This window comes from Cryptotermes secundus, unplaced genomic scaffold, assembly GCF_002891405.2.
Source record: "Cryptotermes secundus unplaced genomic scaffold, Csec_1.0 scaffold1229, whole genome shotgun sequence".
NCBI classification, from domain to species: domain Eukaryota; kingdom Metazoa; phylum Arthropoda; class Insecta; order Blattodea; family Kalotermitidae; genus Cryptotermes; species Cryptotermes secundus.
In genome coordinates, this window is record NW_019723925.1 from 315,568 (window position 1) to 335,042 (window position 19,475).

Consider the following 19,475-nt stretch of genomic DNA (forward strand, 5'->3'; position numbering starts at 1 on the left):
CTCGTACCCCACCTCGTTCAAGCATCGAAAATATGCAATATATATATATAATGACCTGAATACCGCCAAAAGGTTTAGCGTTCTGGAATTTCGCCAGATGCTGGAGCAGAGATGAGGATTATATCATTTTTACCCGATCGTTTAAGCCCTCCCTACTCTTTTCCACAGACCTAATTGTTATTGGCAGCGAGTTTGGAGGCATCTTTACACAAATTGGAAAGGAACATGCCTACTCTAACTTCATGGGCCCGAGTACTGCCTGGGAAACTAACAGTTGCTCACCTACTCGATAGTTTTCCAATATTTTATGGAATCTGAAGGTTCATTACCGTGTTCATGCCAGCACGCCACCGACCCTACCCTGAGCCATATTAACCCAGTCCATACCATCCCAAATTATTTCTCTAAGATCTATTTTAATATTAACCTCCCACCTACGTCTTGGTCTTCCTAGTGGTATATTTCCTTCTGGCATTCCTCTTCTCCCTCCTGAAGCTACATACCCCACCCACTTCATACTCCCTTCACTTGATCATTCTAATTATATCTGGCGGAGAGTACGAGTTATGTAACTCCTCATAATGGGAATTTCTTCAGCCCTCTCGGATCCAAATATTCTACACAGCACCTTTTTCTCAAATGTGGCACGCGGTAGCGTAGTTGGTGGAGGCACTATGCTACAAGCCGGAAGGTCGCGGGATCGAATCCCGATGAGGTCATTGGGTCTTTTTTCAATTTACCTAATCCTTCCAGCCGCACTATGGCCCTGGGGTCGACTTAGCCTCTAATACAAATGAGTACCAGTGATATTCTTGGAATGTTCTTGGGGGTAAAGGGCAGCCGACACGTAAGGCTGACAACTTTACCGCCATCTATGAGCCGATTGTCTAGAAAATGTGCGACCCTCAACATCTCACAACCATATGGACCTCCACGGCCTGTTACAGAGATACCTTTACTTTTTTTTTTTTTTACTTTATTCTCAAATACCCTCAGTCTATGTTCTTCCCGTAAATGTCAGAATAACTTTCACGGACTGCGGGGAATAAATATGCAGAATGACAGGCGATTTTCTTTTCGGTACTGAAGAAAGACTGCTTAACTGCTGAGGTCAGAGACCACAGTACGGGATGAGATGGGAAGATGACCACAAATGAAATGTCATTTATGAGTCATTTAAAGACAGTGTCGGTTACTAAGATTATATTGCCTTGAACAGTAAAATTATTGCCACGTAACCGAGGTTTGCGTGACTAATAAGACGGGTTTTGGATTTGATGATCGAATTTATTGGACCTCTATACAACTGTTTACAACAGTTCACAAATCACAAATTCTCCCAATTCCCCATTGAAAATCATCTCATAATTCGACTCTATAAAAAATACGGAACTGATAAGCAATGTTAAACAGTATAAACATCAACACTCTCAGTACAGAAAATCCGACGTTCAGCTGGCTCACCACACGATGTAGACTCCTACTCGGAGAGAAGTATTTGGTTCGAATCTCGACATAGACACTAGATATTGTGACTGGGTTTCTATGGAATTCCTCAGCCCCTCCAGACAAAAAAGGCGCTGTACCTGTATTTAATCATAACCGCTTCTTTTCAATTTCTTCCCACTACCACCACCGCCATCCATCCATCCATCCCGTAACCATTCGACGCTATACAGACAGTCGTAAAACAACCCTCCAAAACAACCACATATGCATATGGGAGTACACAATTACAGTGGGGTGTGGCCATATTCGAACTATTCGTGACTATCAGCTTGGCCATGTCTGTCCTCTTGACTGCATGCGCTTAGTCGCAAGACCGGATATCGATGACATCTGATATTGCGAATTCTTGACCATAATCAACACGCGAAATTAAATTCATGCGAAACTCGAACTCCGCCCTACACGAAGATCTAATTAAGTTTCTATTTCAGTAACCCAATCAATAATACACAGTCCGTAGGACCTCAGGTTCTCACGCCGCTGGTTATGGAGACCTCTGGGTCTTCTGGGATATAGCGCGGTGTGATCCGGTGAAAGTCAACCAATGTATCTGAGTAACATGTCGCCGCCATCTTCATGGCGAACTCTGCTTGTTGTCTGCTTCATGCTGGTTTCCTGCTTGGCTTATTCTTCTACCCTGAATATGAAGGCGACATGTTCCTCCGAAACGTCGACTTTCAAACGACTACAAGACGTTATGGTTAGAATTTGTTATAATATACAGGCGTACCGCCGTATTTATTTTGTTTATTTAATGGTGCTGTCGGTACCCGGGACTACAAAGCGTCAAATGGTAAAAGTAAAACTATCCCTGTAACAGGCCGTGGAGGCCCACAGGGTTGTGAGATGTTGAGGTTCCCACATTATCTAGACAATCGGCTCATAGATGGCTGTAAGGTTGTCAGCCTTGCGCGCCGGCCGCCCTTTACCCCCAAAAATATTCCTGGTACTCATTTCTGTTAGAGGCTGAGCCGACCCCTAGGTCAATTTAAAAAAAATCCAATGACCTCATCGGGACTTGAACCCGCGACCTAGCATGCTTAATGACTTGGGTACGATGTTAACGAAAGTGGTTTAGCCTAATTTGGTGTACACCCTATTATCCTGGAACCTGCCTCAAGGGATCGATGAAAACCTATCAGGACGGACTGTCTCCATCGAGATTCGAACCCATCATCTACCAATACATGTCGAAACGATGCCGTTTATGGTAACTACAGTGCGTACGCAAAAGCCTACGGCAATGCAAAGCTTTCCTTGTGCATAATTAAGCACCACGGTATTAACACTAATTGTGTAGTTGTGGGGTATCTTTTCATGCATTCTTAACCTATGCACTAGATGAACATGAGCAGTTAGCTTCACGTCCCTGTCGCTTTAGCCTCGGGCAATATACATCCCATTACGCACTTAGGGCCCCCATACACACACAGTTTGGCCTCCAGTTCGGCCTGCACAGTTGAAGACTGAAAGGCAAAACTGACGTGTGTGGTGCGGCCGGCCGGCCAGTCGTTTGGACTGTTGGCCTATGGGAAACCCGTCAGTCCGGCCTGCAGGACCGTAGCACGTGACGAGTGTGACTCAACACCATAGGCTGGAAGACCGTGGTTGTGGCATGAAGCTTGCCGCTTTATCTGCGCGTGTATGGGGAGGAAAGGGAGGGGGTAAACTGTCACAGTTTTGCCTGTAAGGTCGATCGGAAGGTCAAACTGTGTGTGTATGGGGGGGGGCCTTAGCATCAATCTGCGAAAGATGTAACGCCATTCTCGACACAGCATTGAATAAAAGAAATTATGTTCCTACCGGGAATCGAACCCCAATCATCCAGCAATTAGTCTACTCACCATAATCAGTTAATCCTGTTAATGAATGGATGAAAAATATTTCAGACAAAAGCTACAGTTTGGGTATTCAAATACAGTATTCTTGTGCAAGAACTGAGGTTCTGATTGTGGTAATGAGGATTGCTAGTGTCTACTGGCATGTGACGCCGTGTAATCTTGTAGGTATTCTCACGCCCAATGTTTCCACTACAGACACCACTGAAACATTCTTCTGCGTGTATCCCGAACGTGACAATCGGAATGCTATGGGGTAATAAAAGATGGCTGAAACTTGGCAATGTACGGTGCATTAAAATTACTATCTCCACTTTGTCTCCATCTACGTCCTGCGGTGTCGGATATAAGATCTGATACGTGAGAGAAAGCATGTTCACGGCCGTGCCGTAAAAAAGACCATGTGGTGCAGAAAACCGAACAAAACTGCCTCGTACGGATTGCACGAAGCGCAACCACGGTTTGTTCCGATACCGAAACAAGAAACAAAGATTTCGGAGCAAAACTAATGATATCAATTTTTATACCGCGCAGGTTTCTAGTCCGGTCTAGAAAACCGAGATTAAAGGCCGTGGGAATCCGTTGCGCTGACCACGCGACACCCTCTATCCGCTAAAGTTGGCACTAACTTCGCCGACAAGCGGCGGTCGATCGGTCGGTATAGTTCCCTTGCGGACTAAAAGCCACGGAGTTTTGTTTTTATTTATTCACATATTTCTAGTCCTACATAGCTACCAACATCCTTAATTTCATTTCATTTCATTTTGTGAACAATTTACTTAACAGATTCGTCTACGTCCAGTCCGATAATTTTTTACCTTAACATTTCGCATCATTATCATGTTTGTAATTGCCTACTTACACACAATACTTCATGAAAATCGCAATGACCCGGGACAGCGCAGCCGGTATAGCGACTGGTTACGGGCTAGACGATGGAGAGGTCGGAGTTCGAGTACCGGTAGGGTCAAGAATTTTCTCTTCACGTCGTCTAGACCTCCTATCCAATCGGTACCGGGGGCTCTTTCCCCGAGGGTAAAGCGAAAGGGGCGTGAAGCTGACCACTCACCACCATCTAGTGCCATGGTTAAACATGGTGGAGCTATATCTCCATCCCCCATACACTTTCTCAGAATGGTAATTAATTACGCACAGGGACTGTTTTACTTTCCTTAACATGAACCAAATGACTGTCACTCACCGTGGTCTTCTTGAAGCGCCGACTCCCACTCCGTCGCAGTGTACCTCCCCGTATGTTGGCGTCATCGAGCTCCACCTCGGTGCCGTCCAGTCCAGAGCGTCGCGTCAACTCACACAGTTCGGCTACGGGTTGGACCTGCACCAACAGCACAACATTTGGGTCAATATTGAACCTGGGGCACTTGGAGGCGCCCAATGTAAGTTAGGCAGCAATAAGGAATTTATGTGAGCTGTGATCTATCAAAATAATTCGCCAACAGCATACATTATAGATACAGAGGTCTGATTGGGTGGATTCACAGTCAGAAGATCGCACTCACAAGATTTTGTGATGGGAAGTGCTGATTCAGTGCGGCAGCTCTCCAGAATCTAGACTAATCTCGCTTTTCCCTTATTACGAGAGAGAGGCAGTAAACTGATCACAAATTGAAGTAAAACAGCTGTAATGGATGTAACAGGTTTTCTACATGTATCACTAGATAGCAGCACAGTCCAGGTAGCAAACACGCATGCGCATGGTCAGAGACTGGTTTCAGTAATCAAAATGGCGACCGTGCTTGAGTAGTGTATTACCGAAGAGCAGCTTCTGTTGTGCGTTTTTTGTAGGCAAAAGGACTCAATGCAAAGGACATCTATAAAGAAATGTTTCCTGTTTACGGTGGCGAGTGTCTAACGCGTAAACCGGTTCACAACTGGATCGAGAAATTCTCTCAAGGATGTTTGAAAGTCGCTGATGATGAAACGGAGGTGCAGATGTGGCTGAGACAACAGTCAAAAATTTCTATGCTGCGGGTTTCGATGCACTGGTAAAGCGATGGATCAAGTGTATCAGTGTTGGTGGAGGATGACAATCGTTTACCTAGTCAAGTGTGACATTTTGTTCAATAAACACAAAACCACATAATTGGGTATTTGAGATGAGAAGTTCTGAAGAACTAATAGCCTACTTTCCTCTGATACGTCATAGACCCCATAGATAACGAAAAATGTTGGGCGATACACAGCTAGGTTATCTTGAAAGTTTGAAAAAAAATAAGGGGGGATACACAGACAGACAGACACAGTGATAGCAAGGTGATCTCAAAGCCTCCTTTTTAGTCTACCTTCTTTATTTAAAAAAAATACAATTTTTTTTTCTAAAATAAAGGAAGTAGGCTAAAATTGTGAAAGTATACAGTTTACACTTAACAGGTGCGTTCGGAAGAAGGTATTCTGCATTAAATAATTAAGATGATGATAACCTCTTCCAGTATTACAAACAAGTATTAAATTCACTGTTACATGATGATACATATTTCAATCGCCTTAGGTCTTTTTCACTCAAATCTCCCTACAAACTATTTTTATAAATTTCTCTTCCCTCCCATATGTGCTACACGCCTTATCCATCTCATGCTACTTCATCTGATTATTCTAACAACACTTGGCGAGGAGTACAGATTATGAAGATCCTTACCACGCACTTTTCTACATACTTCTGTTGCTTTCTCCTTCACAGGTCCAACTATCCCCAGACACTCTCGAATCTATGTTCTGCCTTCATTGTGATAGACCACGTAACATACCCATACACAACAACGTGCAAACTTACAATCTTGCAAATAAATCTTTACATTCTCAGTAAGCACAAAAGGCTACATATAACATGACCATAACGCAGACTCTTGTGTCTAATACATGGTTCAAAACCAGGACCACTCCCCCTCCTCCAGGAAGTGACATAAGAATGTGGCCAAGGGCAGACAGAACCGTTCTCCATGAGCGACTGCCATATGCAAACAGCTATTTGACTGGATTCCGATGCAGGCTGATGTACTAACAACACCGTTCCAAGTGAATGTAGGCCAAACAAGTTTAATTACTTAGTGCTCTCCCTCCCTGGACTCTTCAACAAGTAGATAAGAAATGACGTCAGCTCCAGACTGCAAGCCACATATGGTTTTAACGTTTACGTAATTAGTCTGCCGTATGTTTTAGAGCAAGGAGCTTCTTTTTCAGCCCAGTGGCCTGTATCGATTCAGAATTAATGAACCATTTAGATATATGGCATGTATCCTTGGAGGGGATAAGATCATATCAAGGCCGTTATTTCTTCAGCGCGTGAAATATTTTGTGCGTTACTTCACAATTCTAAATTCTAACCAAGCCCATGATTATTTGTGTACATTCATACGAGGGAGAGTAAGTAAATGGGTCACAAATTTATATAAAACGTAAACATGTGATATTCGAACCTGGGAAAAGCATTTATTTCTTGATATATCCTCCCGTAACACTGATACACTTCTCCCATCCCACCCCGCAGCGTGGAAGTCTTTTGACTGTTGTCTCAACCTCTTCATCAGCGAAACGTTCGTCACCAAGGTGGAACCGCTTTACGCAACAGACACTTACCAACATAAACTGGAAACATTTCTTTGTGAATATCATTTGCACTGAATCCTTTTGTCCATAAAAGAGGCACAACAGAACGCTGCTCTTCGGTAGTATACTCAAGCAAGGATGCCATTTTGACTACTAAAACCAGCTCTGAACATAAGTACGCGCCTGCTATCTAGACTGTCATGAAGCTGGACTGTGCTGCTACCTAGTAACACACACAGAAAACCTATTACGTCCATTACATCATTTTTTCTCCCACTACTGTCCTATATACTGACTTCCCTCGTATTATGACCTTGTGGATTATGACACCGTATAGTCTGGTAGATGGGTACCAACCCTGAAGTTGCATATAACGTTCCTCCGAAACACTGCTACCTTAATAGAATAAACAACGTCAAAACCTGGAAGACCATAAGACGAAATATATATTCTATCATTTTATTTTAGGGTTAGCCTTCTGTAATGCAACCACCATCGCACCCATTGCGATACTTATCGTGGATGATTTTCATGACTGGCGAAATGCGGCTCGTTCAGATCACACACTAAGGCGGCCCATACACGTACGAGTCTGGCTCGGCGAGGAGCCGGGCTCGGATTAATTTCACCACACACGTATGAGCGTGGCGATCCACACACGGACGAGTTTAGCTCATTGGAACCCGAGCCGAGTCGGACTCGCGAGCCAGACTCGTACGTGTATGGGCCCCTAAGTCATGTAGGATCAGAGGTTCTCACAGCGGTAGTCCGCTGAAAGTCGACCGACGTCTTGAAGGATCATGTCACTTCCATCTTCAGGGTCGAAGAATAAGCAAAGCAAGGAACCAGCATGAAGCAGGTAGCAAGCAGAGCTCTGCCAAAAATTGGGGCGATATGTTCCTCTGAAACGTCGGTTGACTACATGGCATTACAGCTCACAAGACATACCTCATTCACACACTGTTTCCTTCGTTTGCATCACACACACGTATATTCCTACTATGGCACTATGACATCGTTATGTAGACAGAGAAAAGCATGCTTTGCGAAAAGGAAGGATTTATCCAGCTGGTACCGGAGGTGATAAAGCGGCCAGGGCGTGAAGCGGACCACTCACCTCCATCTAGCGATGAGGTCAACAATGGTGGAGATATACCTGCACTCCTCCATATATCTTCATGGCAAAGTGCTTAATTAAGCACATTAAGTAGAGCACATGAACTGGTGGTCACTGCCCTCAGTAAGAATTCACAGTACGATTATAGAAACTGCTTATCATGAATAATTCTAGAAACCTGTGTAAAGAAGTTTTCGAATGGTAAATGTTTAAAGAAATATTTCGAAATTACAGACTAAGTGAAAGAGGCCACCCTGCTAGATCAATATTATCTGAGAGTGTCGTGTAAGCTCAGTCTCACCCACACTGAGTTGAACTGATACCTATTCTTGGAAAGTGTCATACAAAGGTACATGTCCACTACATCCAGTTTCCGAAACGTCGTGTCCTCTATTACCTACGAGTATTACCCAGTAATTCTGTGTGTCATCCACCATCGTCAGAACCATTTAGAATCTGAAGAAAGCAGTCTTCTGGGCTTTGGCGCCGTGTATATGTGGCCAAAGCCCAGAAGACTGCTTTCTTCATAGTCACCGCCGTGAAAGCCTCAAATCTTACATTTAGAATCTAATTATATATACTCATTAATGTTGCATCTGAGCATCCTGTTGCAGCTGGTAAGTAAAGGTATCCCTGCAAAAGGCTGTGGAGGCCCTTGGGGTTGTGAGATGTTGAGGTTCACACATTTTCTAGATAATCGGCTCATAGATGGCGGCAAGGTTGTCAGCCTTAGGACCCAGCCGCCCTTTACCCCCTAGGATGATTCCTGGTACTCATTACTGTTAGATGCTGAGTCGACCCCCGGGCCATAGAGCGGCTGGAAAGATTAGGTAAACTGAAAAAAAAAAACCAAAAAAAACCTCATCGGGACTCGAACCCGCGACCTTCCGACTTCTAGCACAGTGCCCCTAGCAATTCTTGGGTACGCTACAAATTATCCAGCATGCACCGCAGCTGTCTAGACGGAAGCAAGCAGCAGAGTCTATGGTATGAAGTTGTATTGTGTCCACTGCGGAATATTCCAACACAAGACTGATATCAGAACCACGTGATGCCAAATACATGTTAAGTAATGCAACCCAGAAAACAAAACTTACAATGGCCTAGAAAAAAGTGTTTTGTCTTTAACGGTCAAGGAGAATGCCCTGATTAGGCCCAAGGGTTTAGGGCTTATCATCGACGAGCTTGGTGTAACAGCAAAACTTTCTAAACTTGTGTTCTGGAGGTAGTCGGTTCGAATCCCGGCCAGGCCACCGAGTATGGTTAAGATTCTCCACGGATTTCCTCAACACTTGCTGCCAGATGTCAGGACAGAACCTTAATTAGACTAAGAACGACTCCTTCCAAATCCTTTCCAGTTTCTCATTCATCTTGCCATTGGACACTACATAACCTGCATACTAACACCAATGTAGAATGAACCAAAAGGGGGCGTGATTTCACAAACATCAAACGGCAACGCTGACCTGCCTCATAGAAAGGAAAGCCATAGACTCAACACGTAAGAGAGGCGTGCTTGACTGAACTTCATAAATCCAATTTAAGCTTAAAGGAATACCTTCGTACATTGCGGTACATTCAGGTGAACCGAAAGGAGAAACATCTGTTAAAGAAAGTTTGCTCTGCCTTCAACTGCTGCTTCGTTATGAAGAAATGTGTCATGGCCCCGTGCGTATGCGTAAACCCGTTTCGTGTCTTGTTCATCATAAGTTTCCTTTCATGAGAACAGGGTAACCGTATACTGATCGATGCAAATAATACCAACATTATTATATTTTTGCATTAAGATGATCAGCATTATGTTCAGCTGTTCTTTAAATAAAAACTGTCCTTTTGCCAGACGCTCTTCAGCTTCAGCGCCTGTGGAAACAACCAAAGCTGTTTCGCCTAATCATATTTATAATGGTACTTTATTAATTGGGAGTCGGGACAGAGCAGTCGGTATAGCGACTGGCTACGGGATGGACGACCGATTGGTCAGAGTTCGAGTCCCGGTAAGGTCAAGAATTTTGTCTTCTCCACGTCGTTCAGACCGGTTCTGCGGCCCAACCAGCCTCCCACCCAATGGGTACTGGGGGCTCTTTCACCGGGGTTAAAGCGGCCGAGGCGTGAAGATGACCACTCACCTCCAACTAATGCCGAGGTCAAGAAAACGTGGGTCTATACATCCACTACCCCATACGTCTTCATGCCTTCTTTACCTTTTACTTTATTAATTAGTAAAATATTAATTGTATACAAGACGAATGAGTTTATATGTATAAATTTTTTCATGCCGCATATTGGTTGGCGTGATTAGCCCAAATAAATGCTATTACTGTCTACATGATCCAAGTTTCCTTCTGTTCTCTGTTTTGTTATGTTTGTTTTGTTTCTTCCTTTCATTCGTGTTTACTTTATAATTTACCTTTGGGCTGCTGAGTAAGCATGTAAATAAATAAAGAACTGGACTGAATTGAACGGAATTGGACAACCGGACGTTTTAGAAACTTATATTTACCTACGTTCCGACCCCGCCAATTAATTACTTTACATTACATTCCAGAAGAGTAAAAGCGTTCAAAAATGTTTCGAATGTTCCTCCAAAAAATGTGCCTTCAACATATTCCTCCCGCGAAAAGAATCTGCTGCCATCTTGAGTTATCTAGCGGAGAAAACTTTGTTCCTGTGAGATCAAAGAAAAAAATATTGTCGTTGAAACACACGTACACACACGTGTATACTCGTATATATCGCGGGTTCGATTCCCGATGAGGTTAATGGATTTTTCAACTGCCCACTTTTCCAGCCGCACTATGGCCTTTGGGGTCGACTCATCCTCTAACATAAATGAGTACCAGGAATTAACCTTGGGGTTAAGGGAGGCCGGGGCGTAAGGCTAACAACCTCACCGGTATCAGTGAAGCGACTGTCTAAAAAAATGTGGCAGCCTCAACGTCTCACAACCCTATGGGCCTCTTGTAAGAGGCCGTGGAGGCCCACAAGGTTGTGAGACGTCGAGGTTGCCACATTCAAAACAGTTCGTCGTGGATACTCTACATCCATACATTACACACTCCTACACATCCTTATAGACTACAATTTTTACATGGACTTCTTTTTTCGATTTCGTTAATATTTTTTCGAGATAACTGTTACAATTGAAAAAAAAAAGTTCAGAAATTTCTCAATTACGGCTGTCCATTTCTCTCTTTCTTAATATTAATAAGTTTTGTACCAACCAGAGAATTATATTTCAGGGAAAATAGTTTTTTTTTTCCTTAGCACTACAGCCCCAGTGGGCCTAGGCCTACCTCCATGAACTCCGTTCACTTCGGTTTTTCTAGATCTTACACATACGGTAGGACTCCTTGGGCGGGTGATCAGCTCGTCGCAAGGCCTCTACCTGTACACAAACACAGAAAAACGCACACAAACATCCATGCCCTGAGTGGGATTCGAACCCACGATCCCGGCTTCCGAACGAGCGAAGACAGTGCATGCCTTAGACCGCTCGGCTACCGTGACCGGCATAAAGTTTATTTAGGTATACAAATTCTAGATCATCGAATTCACCAAAATAAAATCTTAATAACAAATTGTACCAGTCTGATAAGTATACAGAATTCAATTAAAATCTGACATGTTCAAAGGGCTATTGCACAGAAACAGTGACAGAAGGACGAACACGACCTTCCAATTACGTATTAATTTTACACACTTCATACCAAATACAAAAATTATCGACATTCAGCTCTTCGACCTCATCTATATACGAGTACCAAATTGATCATTATAAAGGACGCTGGAATTTGACCACGCGATTCATAACTTGTCTGTGATTGGCTGACATACGTAGTTTCGGATGACACATACAGGATACGGGTGGGGCTCGCGTATTCTGCCTGGATCGATATCTGGTGTTCCCTATCCTTTGAGAGGATACTCCTACAGTTTGCCTCCCTATCCTTCGGGTCTAAATCCCCCTTAGGGACACAGCTTCTGGAAGAGGCTCACGTTCCCTCTCGTTCGAGCGGGATCGTTTTTCAGTAATTAAACACATACATCAGGAAAGCTAACGACCACATCGAAGAGCCATTAACATGCCTATGAAGATTACTGTCTTTTGGGATATGACGCCGTATAGTTCGGCACAATTCTATCAATGTTTCTGAGGAACGTGCTGTCTCCATCTTCTGCCCTGAAGATGGAGGCAATACCACTCATCTCCAACTAGTCCCGAGATCAAGAATAAGTGGTTCTATACATCCACTACCCCCTACGTCTTAATGGCGTAATGGTTAATTAATTAAGCACAGGACAACTTTACCGTTTACGTTCCTCCGAAATGTCGGTAACTATTTAACGAACTACACGCCGTCACATCCCACAATACGGTAATATTCAGTTACCGCGGTAAGAATCTCAGTTTCTAGTTATATCATTGCTGCTGTTCATGGGCGCTGACGGCCACGCCATGTTTTATGCCTGGTTCAAACGTCAGAGGAGACAGGAAGATATATCAGCGTGATAAATTAATGTGTTTTCCTTGCGGAATTAAGAAAGCAGGCTGAAAATGTATTAAACGTTGGTCGATGCTATTTTCGTAAAAGAAACGTGGGACAGCTGTGAAGCATTTTCGTCTGCATTACAGGAACTAATGAACTGCTATGTACTTTGGTGAATGATATTTGGAACTGCAGGAGTTCATACACGTATTTACAAATTCCTTATGAAAAACGCCTTGTTTCACAAGAAGTACCAACATGATACGGCAAAAATCATTCATGCAGAAGTAAATTTGTCTCTATACCCAAGCACCATGACCTCAATATAAATTATACCAGAAGAGTTGAGGTAAACCTTTAGTGAGTTGTCAGTTTAAGCTCCGACCTCCTTTTCCAGCGAAGAAACAATCCCTGATATCAAGTAAACAGGATAAAGAGAGGGTTCCACAGCTGGTCTCGTGATGGCCACAAGACAAAGTCCTCTTCTACTGCGAATCGAATCTTGTGGGCTCAAATCTTAATCAGTCACTTTGTTACCCCGTAAATTTTCAAAAGAAAATGTTAACAGGTCGATTTACGTTCAGTATCTTATTCCATAACTGTTGTATCATAATCTGAACATAGGCCCTAATTATGTTAATACCATCAGAGAATGCATAATTAAATTACGCATACTGTCGCGTATTACGTGACTACAGACGGGGTTTGAATTGAAGACTCGATTTATTGACCATTTATACATTCACGATTCGTGACTACACTTTACAGATCACTGACTCACACGAAGTAGTGTCTTCAGTCTATTACAGTCTCCACTAGCCGTTTCCTTGAACGGATTTTAACACATAAACTGTAAATCTCACTGAATGATCTTCTCTTTGTAACTGAGCATTATTACAGCTAACTCTGGAACACTTCACACCAACCTCCTAGTGTTCTCTTCACCGGCTATCAACCGACTAAACTGTGAATCTCGTCTCCTTTATAACCTCTCATCGTAAAGCGCGTAGAAAACACAGCTTTTCCACTGTTGTATTATTAAAAATCTGCTGCCTAGCAACAGGCGTTGTTGTGTCGTTTCACGGCCGTTGCCTATAAACGGCACTCAATCACTCACTCATGGAGATGAGCCCTTCTTGAGAAGTTACCAATTGTGCAGTTACTCAAGAACTTCCCAGCATTTTATGGAACCAGAAAGTTCATTACCGTGTTCACATGAGGCCTCCACTGGTCCCTCTCCTGAGCCAGATCAATCCAACCCATCCAATCCCATCTAAGATCCATTATAATATTGTCCACCCACCTACGTCTTGGTCTTCCCAGTGGTCTCTTTCCTTCTGGCTTTCCCACCAATATCCTATATGCAATCCTCTTCTCTCCCATTCGTGCTACATGCCGTGCCCATCTCATACTCCTTGATTTGGTCATTCTAATTATTATAAACGGCCCTACACACTACAATATCAAAAAAGGCGAGTTTAAAGCTATATGTTTCGGCACCTACTCGGCCATCATCAGGGTTTCACATAAACCAAGAAACTACTGTACAGATTAAGGTTACATATCTGGAGTGACTGATTACCATGACATTCTTAAACGCATACGACCTGTGTTACAGCGCTTTTACACAGAGTTTTTACGATTCTGTGTTACACAGAGCCCATTTATGCTAACATTTTCTAAGTATTAAACTACTCACATTCAATCTATGTAGAGTCTACGCATATCTGTTGGTGTACTGTTCTAGATTCTTGTGCAGCCTTGTATTTTCGTTGCATAAGCAATGAAAGTTAATTTAGAATACCCCTTGTTTCTTTATACATATTGTGACGTGTATATACACACTGCCAGGCGACGACTCCGTAAACACATTCCAGCGAAAGCGAACTCGCGCAACATGACGTCTACTGCTAGGCAATGGATCAGTAAACATACCTATTTAAAATATAGGCTGTTTTCTGCGTGGACCGTGCAAAGTAGTTATAACGAAATGTTCGGCAGTGTAGAACAGAAGTCGAGAAGTGAAGAGTCGAGTTTCTCGAGACGCCAGCCGACCAGGAAATGAGTTTGGAATTGAATTGGCAGTTGCAGAATAACGGCAAGAAATGAATGCGGCTGCGAAAAGAAGACTGTGTGTGTGATATGAAGTGACAGTGAGACTGTGGAAATCCGTTGCCAGGATACTAGTGAAGATTGAGAAACCTAGTGCGTCTGTACTGAACGGTGAACTAGTCGTGTAGGGAAGTGGATGTATAGACCCAAATTTTCTTGACCTCGGTACTAGTTCGAGGTGAATGGTCAGTTTCACACCCCGGCCGCTTTACCCCTGGTATCCCGGTATTTTCACAAATGTAATTATAATTAACAATCAGTACTCATAATCAGCACGTTTACTGTTGAGGACCCGAAAAAATGCGATCATTCTTTCGTAAGCTGTAGCACTTGGAAGGGGCAAGCTCGCCTCGTATGCGGAAGAATACGGTATGCTAAATGTAAAGTAAGTAAAAGTAAAGCTATCCCTGTAACAGGCCATGGAGGCCCATAGGGTTGTGAGATGCTGAGGCTCCCACATTATCTAGACAATCGGCTCACAGATGGTGGTAAGGTTGTGAGCCTTACGCACCGGCGGCACTTTACCCCCAAGAATATTCCTGGTACTCATTTCTGTTAGAGGATGAGTCGACCAGGGCCATAGTGCGGGTGGATGGATTGGGTCAATTAAAAAAACACCTCATCGGGGCTCGAAACCGCGACCTTCCGGCTTGTAGCATAGTGCCTAAACCAACTACGCCAAAGCGTCCCCCAGGGGGGTCAGTAATCAGTAAAATCAGATCACAGATGTCTCTCTTAACAGCTAACAAGGCTTCCGCCACAGCGGAACAAACAGCGCCGTTCACTCGCTTACCGCAATTATCGTAACTAGTGAACAGCAGGAGGAAATGTCACGAGGAAGAGATAATCTCGTGACATGCACTACATTCAGCCTGCTTCCGGTATTCATAAGCCAGAAGAAAACTCAAAACATACTGTCACGTTTTAGGGGTGTGTGACTATAGACGGGGTTTTGAATTATTGAATTTACTCATCACTTACAGGTCGTACTGCAAACAACTACAACACTATCGATTTTTCCACAGTCTATTACAGTCTCCACTATCCGTTTCCTGGCAACGGATTTGAATACAGGAACTACATCACTCTCGCTGAATTACACACTCCAAATATCACAATAACTACAGGACACATAACGTCTTCTCAGTCTTCACTAGCCGTTACTTGGCTGAGGCCTTCATCGGCGGAAGTTCCCCTTCCTTTGGTTCTGGAAATGTCCGCGACCTCAGCTACCAGCTTCTCACTTCTCTCAACCACAACTGTTATACAGCCCCAGCACGAACCGCGCTGAACCATTTCGTCCGTTATTGCGTGCGTGTATGTCACCTGGCCGCTGTTTACAGACTCACTGCATAACAACGGGTTTATTCGCCACAATACTGAAACAGGATTTCCTTCGGCAAGGCTCCCTACACAAGGTATGACGTACCCTAATTCACAGAGTGGATGGACTTCAGTAAACGTATCTCTGTAGCGTCCGAACGAGCAGTTCCAATCTCACTCCACGTTATACAAACCCTACACGTGAAACTGCGTCGACCTATAACCTAAGATCCGTCACACCAAGAAACAGTTACAGTTCAAAGCCATAGTTAACGATTGGTAGAGGTCTTTAACTCATGTCAAGTGCTGACTTCTCACCTCGGAGCCTTGGGTTCTATGCCGAGATGTCTTCAACGTGAGATTCGTGGTGGACGAAGAGGATGAGAGAAAGTCCTTTTCTTTAAGTTCCTTCGGGGTTTCCCCGTTAATCATTATTCCACCATTGCTCATACTCATCTACCCCACCCCCACCACCTCTACCCCAAGGTGTGGGATGTCCCCAACCAGACAGAACATTTATTATATGCTCGGTTTTATGTTAGGAGCTTCATCTCTAATCATTCTATTGGTAAGTGAGGAGTTACATTTTTTAACTTTTTTTTTAATTCGCTTAATGGGAGGTGGAGTCCAACTGGGTCCACTCGGAAACGCGGCCACTGATTGGTCTATTGTAGCCTCCCCCGGGTGATTATGATGAATTTGGTGGAATGAAGACTGGCAGGGGAAACCGAAGTACTTAGAGAAAACCCGCCCCAACGCCACTTTGTCCACCACAAATCCCACTTGACGAGACTCGGGATCGAACCCGGGCAACCGCGGTGGGAAGCCAGCAACTAACCGCTTGAGCTATGGAGCGGCCGCAACTGAGGCGTTAGTTTTTAGCTCACCCAGCCTCATATGTAGTGTTTTGTGCTATCTCCCAGACACTTTAAAAAGAACGGGAGACCTTATCAATGCCGCAATTCCTGGTCTAAATTCTTATCAGTACGCGGTCTGTGGAGCTTCCGTTATACTTTTCCTTCTTGTGCTAAAGATTTGTCTTGAAGCTCAAGCAAAAGCGCTGAACGCTGTTGTAAGTCTTCGTGGTTACAAAAACTGGCTTCCGCGATATCTTATTCTTAATCCCAATCTTTACTGAGATGTGTGAAATGGCATTAAGGGCCTCTAACAGGACTGAATTTTTTTTTCAGGTGGGGATACTTTCTTTAGGCCTATTCAGTTCAACACATATCGATTTATGTGCTTAAAATTTTACAGGCACTTCATTATGCCTTTCCTACGCTTGCGTTGTCACGCTTGAATGTGGGCAGTTCCCACACCTACCTACAAAGTATTTCCGTGTTCTTTAACAAAATACATCGCCAGACATTTAGTCCATAATATGTGAACTGATCAAGATGGCGTTACGGTAACGTTCTAAACTAGGCCGCGCCATAGCTCAAGCGGTTAGTCGCTGGTTTCCCACCGCGGCGGCCCGGGTTCGATCCCTGGTCTGGTCAAGTAGGATTTGTGGTGGACAAAGTGGCGCTGGGGCAGGTTTACTCCGATTACTTCGGTTTCCCCTGCCAATCTTCATTCCACCAATTGCTCCACATTCACCCTCACCTATCATCTGGGGCTGGTGCAATAGGCCAGAAGTGGCCACAGTACAAGGGACTTAGTCCCACCCAACTAGCAATAATAAAAAAACGTTCTAAACTCGCATTCAGGATGTAATCGGTTCGAATCTAAGCCGAGACACCTGCTATCCTGAGGTTTTTCGAGGTTTTCTTCATTCCTTCCATGGAAATACCGTGACAGACCCTTTTTTATGCCACGACCGTTTCTTAGCATCCGTCATCCCACCATTCGACGTTACTAGCTACTGATGGCGACGTAAAATAATCCGCAAACAAAGTAACGTTAAACGACGTACAAGAAATTCTGGCCTCTTTCATAAAAACCACCTACAGGAATCTGTCTTGCATTCAAAGAAACACGATCTATGCCTCACTACGATACTGCGCGAACAATCATCCCGCATAACAAGGTACGCAATTTCATATTCCAGTATTTTAAGAGCCGGGATAGCTCAGTCGGTATAACGACTGCTGACGGGCTGGACGACCAAGGGGTCGGAGTTCGGGTCCCGGTAGGGTCAAGAATTTTCTCTTCTGCATGTCGTCCAGACCGGCTCTGGTGCCCACCCACCCTCCTACCCAGTGGGTACCGGGGGCCCTTTCAACGGGGGTAAAGCGGCCGAGGCGTGAAGCTGACCACTCACCTCCAACCAGTGCCTAGATAAAGAAAACATGGGTCTATACATCCACTCACCATACGTCATCATGGTGCAGTTCTTAAGTAGTTAAGCACACGGACAACTTTACCTTTTTAGTGCTTTAATAATGTCACAATAACAGATGTTTTAATTTACAGCTGCAAGCTACGTAAGTCTGAATTTTACTACTAGACTTGTACGGAAGATACCGATCACGACAGCTCGAGCTGCAATTCAGCTCGAGGCATGGGTGTATGTCAGCATGTTTCTGTATCGTGTTGTCCTGTGTAGGCAGAGTCCTTGCGAATGAGCTGATGTCACCTTCTAAGGAGTCCCTGCCAAATTTCTAAACGATTCGCTCTACCTAATTAATTCTGAATACGAAAATGACATTACGAATTGTAAAAACATAATGGTAGAACCTACTTAAAGCTAAGACTGTGATTTGTTGGTTATTTAACGACGCTTTCAGTAGCGAGATTATATAGTGTCTAGTGACACGATAACATGGCTGAAATGGAATTTGGAAGGAAGAGGTTGTGTCCTAAAGAAAAAAAAAAACAAAATCCGTTGTTTAGTCTGCATGCGAACTACACCGACCGAGCGACCGCTGCTTGTCGGCGAAGTTAGTGCCAACTTTAGCGGATAGAGAGTGTCGCGTGGTCAGCTCAACGGATCCCCACGGCCGTTAGTTTCGGTTTTCTACACCGGAGCCGCTATTTCCTTGAAATAGCTCCTCAATTATCCTCACGAGGCTGAGTGGACCCCGTTTCAGGCCCACTACTTCTCATAAAATCTGGTAACGCCGGGAATCGAACCCGGTCCTCTAGATCTGTAGCCAGGAACTCTGACCACTAGACCAGATAGGCAGGGTTGTGTCCTAAACAATATATTATTCCTACATATGCGTGGATGGAGTGACGACAACCACGAAAACGCTTACTGAGGCTAGCCGGTGACTGGACTGTACCTCCCGAATATCAGTCTACAGCCTTACCTCTATACCAACGTGCTCTGTACGACTGTGATCTTCTGGCTGTTGTTTAGTAGGTAGTAACCGACATTTCGGAGGAATCTGTTAACTCGATCTTTAAGGCATTTGTAAAAAAAAAAATGGAAGCGAAGCAACGCTGACGGCTCTAATTAATTTCCACCACCATCAGAACCTCACCATCTCACTTTTTTTTCTTTTCCTTGGCACTACAGCCCCAATTTGTGCCTAGGCCTACCTTCATGAAACTCTCCGTTTCACTTCGGTTTACTAGATC

At 44.0% G+C, this 19,475-nt stretch overlaps 1 protein-coding gene across 2 annotated transcripts in view; it reads right to left on the reverse strand.

The window, feature by feature from the left end:
• Positions 1-19,475, reverse strand: part of LOC111862186 (unconventional myosin-XVIIIa) — a 271,542-nt gene that overhangs the window by 209,375 nt on the left and 42,692 nt on the right. For both annotated transcript variants that reach the window (XM_023847375.2, XM_023847374.2), the window contains exon 4: positions 4,549-4,683. In XM_023847375.2, the coding sequence (XP_023703143.1) occupies positions 4,549-4,683 (135 nt within the window). The remainder of the gene's footprint in view (positions 1-4,548; positions 4,684-19,475) is intronic.